The following is a 6,280-nucleotide window of genomic DNA, read 5'->3' as shown; positions in this document are numbered from 1 at the left end:
GAATTCCACACGACTGGTTTAGGATGGAGGTGAATGGCCCATTTTGTATGGTTTCAACACTGTGCTGTGACTTGTTGCTCAAAGCTGCCCCCAGGTTCTCTGGCAGAGACACAGATCTTTGGAGATCTTTCAACAAGTGGGATATTAGAGTAGGTGGAAGTCAAACCTGAGTGTCCTGTGTGATTTGGGGCTATGGAAAGCTAAGCCTCCATCCCTCCCACCCCATTCCCCAGAGTGTTTTGTGAAACATTCCCTACTTTGCCCTGCTTCTGGGTGTTCAGCCAACATAAATCCAAGTCCTACACTGCATGCCACTGAGTGTCTCAACCACATGCACCAAGGGGAGAATTCTGGTGCCTAACACAAGGGTGGTTGATATGGACAGGATGCCGTGAGTGCTGGGAGTGTTTCTGGATGACCTTGTAGCTCTGGGTTGGCTGATGCCTCTCTAGGCCAAGGTCCAGAAAAACTTGCTACTGTTTATGAGGGTAGTTATTTCTTCTGTGAGTGACAGGGCTGAGAATAGACAATCATTTAAAAGCAATCAGTGCTGTTGAGACAGCTGCACCACTGGCCTTTCTGATCAGCTTGTTAATCAACAGGATACATTTTACTGAGTATTAAGAAAATATATATACTCTGGCTGAGCCAGTTGGCAGCAAGAGACCTAATTTTTCATCTCTCTTTTTTTTGCCTCTTTTTCCTCCTCCTGTCTTTCTTAACCAGAGCCTAAAGGACACAGAGGTGCAGAGGAGCAGCTGATACCACAGGGTAAGTTAATGGGTTCTTCTTTCAAAGCACAAAATGTTGCTATTCCCACTCCTGTATGTGATATATCCCCAAAAAGCAGAAGGGTCCTGTGGCCAGGAGCCTTTAGTCATTTGAAGCCTCACAGATAGAGGTTGAGTTTCTTCTTTGGGTTTTGTCTGATCATGGGCTGCTCTGGTTTGAGAGGCCAAACACCAGCTTTGTCATGTCTGAGACATTTCCCCAGCACACAGGGGATGGAAAGCACTGCTCAGTAGAGAGACAGGTCATGGAGCACACGTGGCCAGAGCCAGCAGGGCATGTGCTGAGTGATGGGAGAAAACTGTTATTATCTTGCTGGTAGTGCCTGCCAGGGACACTGAGAGCCACTGGGGATGGTCAGGGCATCACTTTGCTGAGCTGCATATAAACAGAGCATCCTCTGCTCCTGTACAGGGAAAACCTTAGGGAAGGAAAGGGAGCAGATGGTGTGTTGCAGGTTAATGACAGGGCCGGGAAGAAAATCCAGGTCTCTGCATGTCTGATTTGGTTTCCAGCAGTAGAATCCTCACCCTCTGCCTTTTTTTAAACATTTTTCCTGTGGCCTTTTGCTTCATATTTCTGGAGGATAAACACTCACCATGGGCTTCAGCTCCCTGAAAGCAACGCCAGTGCAGCAGAGCTGATTTATGCTAGCTGAAGATTTGGGTTATTCATTTTCCTCCCCCCTTTTCCCTGAATCTTTCCTTCTTTTTCTCTCCCTTTTGCACTTGTCTCTTTTATGCTGGTAACACCATTTGTCACCAGTATGAGCATTTGCCTACACATTACTCAATGCTGTTTCTCCCAGCCTTCCATCCAGCACTTTCCCCCTTCAGGGAAGGAAGTGCCAGTTTCTCTAAAGCTCTGCTGCAGCAGTGTGATTGAGGATGCTGCAGGAAATGACTGCTCCTGGTCTGCAGGAGTTCATGGGATTGAGTTATAAGGTTGAATGGGAGGATTGAGGCTGATTTATACAAGTGAGGGAATGTTCTGACCCACGCTCAGCAGCACAGCGTGTTGTGCTTGCAAAACAGTTTCTTGCTGTTTTTCCCTCTGTGCTGGAAAGAATTTGCTGCAATAAAGTTTCAGGTGCGTTGGGGGTTTTTGACAGGGGGACAAGTTGTTTGCAATGCTGTGAACAAATGCTCTTGTTTTTTTAAATGGGCTCCTGATCACCTGCCTGAGCATGTCAGAACAACATCCACTGCCAGGTGAGATCCATTAAAGGAGCCCCTCTGTTCATAGAAAAGTCTGCACTTTGTGTCCTGTGGATAAGTAAATTGATCCAAATTAAAACCTTACCTTGATTCCTTGTTCAATACTCAAATTCAATCAGGCCTTTATTGATGACTGAATAGAACAAAAGTACAGGCACACACTCCCACACAAAGCCTTTGCAATTCTCATTTCTCCAGTCTGCCCAGTTTCACTATGGATTAGAAGGCTTCAATTTTTAAGAAAAAATAATTTACACATCTCTCCAGAATGGCAGAAAAAAGCAAAAAAAAAAAGAAAGGAATGGAAATCTTTCCGGGGGTCTAATATTGGGAGGTTATTGCTTTGTTTTGAGAAATGCAGAGAGTTTGGATGAATGTCAGGGGTGCCCCAGGTAGGCTGTCCCACACCTAGAGTGGGAACTGGATCCAAATGTGGGAGCTTCAAATCATGTGAGCCATGATTTCATTGTGTAGCCTTGTTCCCTGTGGTATCAGCTGGGAAGGTGTTAGTTGGGCAGCTTCTTCCCTTTTTTCCTTCTCTCCCTCTGTTCTCATCCATGCCCTCCACCCCCACAGGCAGCATCTTCCCCTGGCACTGCTCTTGGAGGGTCCAGTACTTCTCCTGGTACCAGGGAAGGAGAAGGACACTGCTTAAGAGTTGGTCAAACCTGAACTTGCTCTGTTGGGTTATGGCCATATGTAATCCACAGACTCAAACTTGAAATCTCAGTGTGCTGAACTTTGGACTCAGCCTGATCTCCCTCTGGCTTTGGAGCTTGCATCTGCCACTGCTTTCAGATACTCTGAGCCCTTTGGTAGCCCAGAAACCAGGAACCTCTCATTCTCTTGGCTCTGACAGTTAATGCCTTTATTGTAACCATTAACTGCTTAATCTGAGCAGACAGACTAACTCACCCATGTCGCTGAGGTATTAAAGGCTTCACTGCTGTTTGCACAGTGTTTAAGTGTCTCTCCATGTGAGCCAAAGATGCACAGGTTTTTTTCTGAAAAACACTATAAAATTGCCAAGTGTTGTTTTTGTTTTGATAGTCTAGAGAAAACAATATGAACATTTTATTTAGTGCCATCACAAACTGCCTTCACCTTTCATGGGCTTTACCAGGGTCTGAGTGGACTTGCCAAACAGCAACTTAACTGGGCTGCAATTCCTGTGTTACTGGTGTTTCCAGTAACCCTGGAGCCCTTCTCAGCACCCTGTTCATTGGTATAAATTAGCAACACCTAGTTATTTCAGAAGTGGGGGTGATACATTGGGACTAGTCTGGATGAACTCAGCAAAGGACATCCAGACCCTGCCCAGAGCCATTCAGGCCTTGGGAAGGGAATAGTGTGGGCTACACTTTAGCTTTGGCCAGCACATCCCAGCTGGAGGTACACATCCTGTTACCTTTTTCTGGGAAGCCTTCATGCATGGGGATGTGCTTCTTTCTTTACAGACTGGAAGAAGAGGGGAAGCAAGGTCCAGTCTGGCTCTCCTGCCCTACGTGCCAGGCAGCTCTTGTCACCAGTGCCATCTTGTCTGTGCACAGCTGCATTTCTGCCCCTGTGCATCTCCAACTCCCTCTCCTCTGCTTTTGAGGTTGCTGAAGACCTTCTGACCTCAGCACTGTCCTAACCTCCAACTAATTTCCTTTGTGAATGTTTTCAGGGCTTCCAGGACGGGTTGGTCCTCCAGGCCCGGTCGGACCAACTGGTCTTCCAGGACCACCAGGGCCAAAAGGAGAGAAGGGCCAACCTGGTGAGAGGGGCCCAGCAGGGCCACCAGGTAAGTCCTGGAGGAGGGCAGTGCTTCCATGATAGGAGATGTTTCACTTTATAGAAACTGTCTGTGACAGCACATCAGAACAGGCTGACACACAAGATGTTGAGCATCTTCAGTTGGTATCGAATTCATTTCAGCAAGTCCCCTGGGTACTGAAATCAGGAGCTCTCAGGGCAGACAACCACCTGCACGAGCAATGACAGACCCTGGGATTTCCTGTGGAGCTGGAGAGAGCTTGTCCCAGAAAGCTGCAGAGCAGGATCATGTTTCCCCATCCTGCTCAGGATCTGTAAGAAACAGTCTGTGACCTGTCAGCCTTTGGAGCAGAGTGTTCCCTGTTTAACCCTCTCACTGGGTGCCTGTTTTAACTCCCTTTTTCTTCTACCATTTGTGTCAAGCTGTCAGATGCCAGGATGTCAAACTAATGATGCTTTTGTATGTAAAGGGAAAAGGTTATGAGGCCATTCTTTCAGAGAACACTCCATTCCTGAGCTGGGAGACTTGCTTCATCCCCAAAATGTTCCTAAATCTTTTGATGAAGGCAATACCACACAAAAGGTGCAAGACCTCAGGCTCTGTGCTCTCTGTGGCTAAAAGCCTGTGCCTTGTAACACTGAGCTTGGGGAATATTTAAAACCTGGAGTGTGCCTTAAATATGGGAGCAGCCATGAATGCTTTTTGGCATTCTCTGGCAACCTGTCAAAGGCCAAAGTCTGGCCAAGGATGTGTCTGCCTTTTGGTTTCTCAGTTTGCAGCAAGAGTCTTCCAGCCCCACAAGAAGAAGGATTGGTCTGTTGCTGCACTGACTGTGCTTCCCTTGTTCTTCCTGTGCTTTCCTGGCAGTCAAGTGACATCCAGGTGTACTGGGAGGGGAAGGGGAAGATTTGATTTCACACCTTGCTGCCTTTAGTTTCTTGCTCAGCCTGAGGGAAAGGGGAGATTTTACTCTTTGAGGAATTAAGCTGCTCAAAGGCACTAACACATCTTCTTCTGCCTCTGCACAGGGCTGTTGGGACCTCAAGGACCAAGAGGACTTCCAGGAGAAACTGGGATCCCAGGTCCCCCAGGTCCTCCAGGGCCACCAGCCACCCCAAGCCTCCCTCTTACCTTCCAGCAAGGAGTTCTCTACTCACTCCAGCCCACAGCTGAAAAAGAAAGTAAGTTCCCTTCTCACTTCCTATGTTTTTCTGGTATATCAGCAGAGTGGGCAGGCACAGAGCAGCTCAGCTCTTCCTCCCACCTCCTTGCCAGGTTCTGCCAGGGCTCTGGGAGCAGCTGGACAATTTGCTTACACTGTGTGGGCCTTTTGAAAGTTCCTGTTTAAGATGAAACATCTTAGAAGTGAAGGTGTTCACCTGTCCAGAATGAAGGGCAAAGTGACTTCTCCTCTAAAACCATCAGTGAGGACAGGTTTGGGGGGGATGTTGTTCCCTGTGCCAGCTTTTCTATGTTCAACACAGCTTTGAGGAGGCAACTTAATGTCCCTTAAGCTTTCATCATGAGTGGCTGATGGGAAGAGGGTCTCTAGTGACATGACAGAGCTCAGGTAGCATCACCTGAGAGACAGGGGGATAGTGAAATCCAGAGTCTGCCCAATTAGATGCTGGTGCACTGAATCTGTGCTGTTGGGAGCTCTCTTGGTGGTGGTGCTGCTGCTGCAGTGTTGGAGGGTCAGGGTTCCTCAGAAATCAGTAAGTACCAGAGATTTGCAACTCTGGAATTATATAACACAACAAGGACATCTGTTAAATGCATCTCTTTTCCTGTCCCTGCAGGTACATCTCCCACCTGCATTTCTGGTGCTTCCTCATTATCCCACATCCACACAAAACACAGAATTAAGCACCAAGCCTCTGATTTATCCCTTCCCTATAACTGGAGGGTCAGGGCTTCTTTGTGCCTATGGGGATGGAAACATAGATTTTTTTTGATTTGTGCTGTGCAGGGCAAGAAAAGGCTTTATAGGAAAGGCACACCCTGCACTTTCATGGGAGTGCACTCAGATTTGGGCTTGTTCCTTCTGGTCCAGTCCTATGTAGTTGGCATCTAGTAATGATAAAGCAGAGCTCAGCTGTATCTCCACTTGGCTTGTAAATTCCTGGAGCCCCAGTTCTGTCCAGTCTCCCATCTGCACTCCCCCAGAGTTCTGCTGTGCCTCTCCCCCAGCTTTGCTGCTCATGTCCAGCTTCAAAGCTCAGTTGTCTTTGTTACAGCCAAGGATTAGTAAGTCTCCCCATGTCTGACAGTTATCTAGAGCTCTCCTTTCCCTTCCACCCACTGCTCTCCAGACTCCTTTTCCCAAAAGTGAACAGATGTATTTTTAATTTGGGAAGAATTTGACCAGCTCCATTTCATATTCAGTTACTTAGAGCCTATGGGCAGGATGAATAATTTGTGGTCCCATACTAAGAGTTTCAGAAAGTACAGATCAATATGCTGCATTCATGAGCCTTAGAACAAGGAACTTTTGCATTCCAATCACCTCACTCCT

At 47.3% G+C, this 6,280-nt stretch overlaps 1 protein-coding gene across 1 annotated transcript in view; it reads left to right on the top strand.

The window, feature by feature from the left end:
- Window positions 1-6,280, top strand: part of LOC103801497 (collagen alpha-1(XXVI) chain-like) — a gene marked incomplete at its 5' end in the record, with an annotated part of 36,799 nt that overhangs the window by 13,523 nt on the left and 16,996 nt on the right. Inside the window, 3 exons of the mRNA XM_009073912.1 lie at window positions 727-771; window positions 3,676-3,792; window positions 4,794-4,946. Of these exons, the coding sequence (XP_009072160.1) occupies window positions 727-771; window positions 3,676-3,792; window positions 4,794-4,946 (315 nt within the window). The remainder of the gene's footprint in view (window positions 1-726; window positions 772-3,675; window positions 3,793-4,793; window positions 4,947-6,280) is intronic.

This window comes from Acanthisitta chloris, unplaced genomic scaffold, assembly GCF_000695815.1.
Source record: "Acanthisitta chloris isolate BGI_N310 unplaced genomic scaffold, ASM69581v1 scaffold9714, whole genome shotgun sequence".
In the NCBI taxonomy this organism is placed as follows: domain Eukaryota; kingdom Metazoa; phylum Chordata; class Aves; order Passeriformes; family Acanthisittidae; genus Acanthisitta; species Acanthisitta chloris.
Note: the sequence above shows the minus strand (reverse complement) of the source record. Positions and strands in the feature narration are given on the sequence as shown.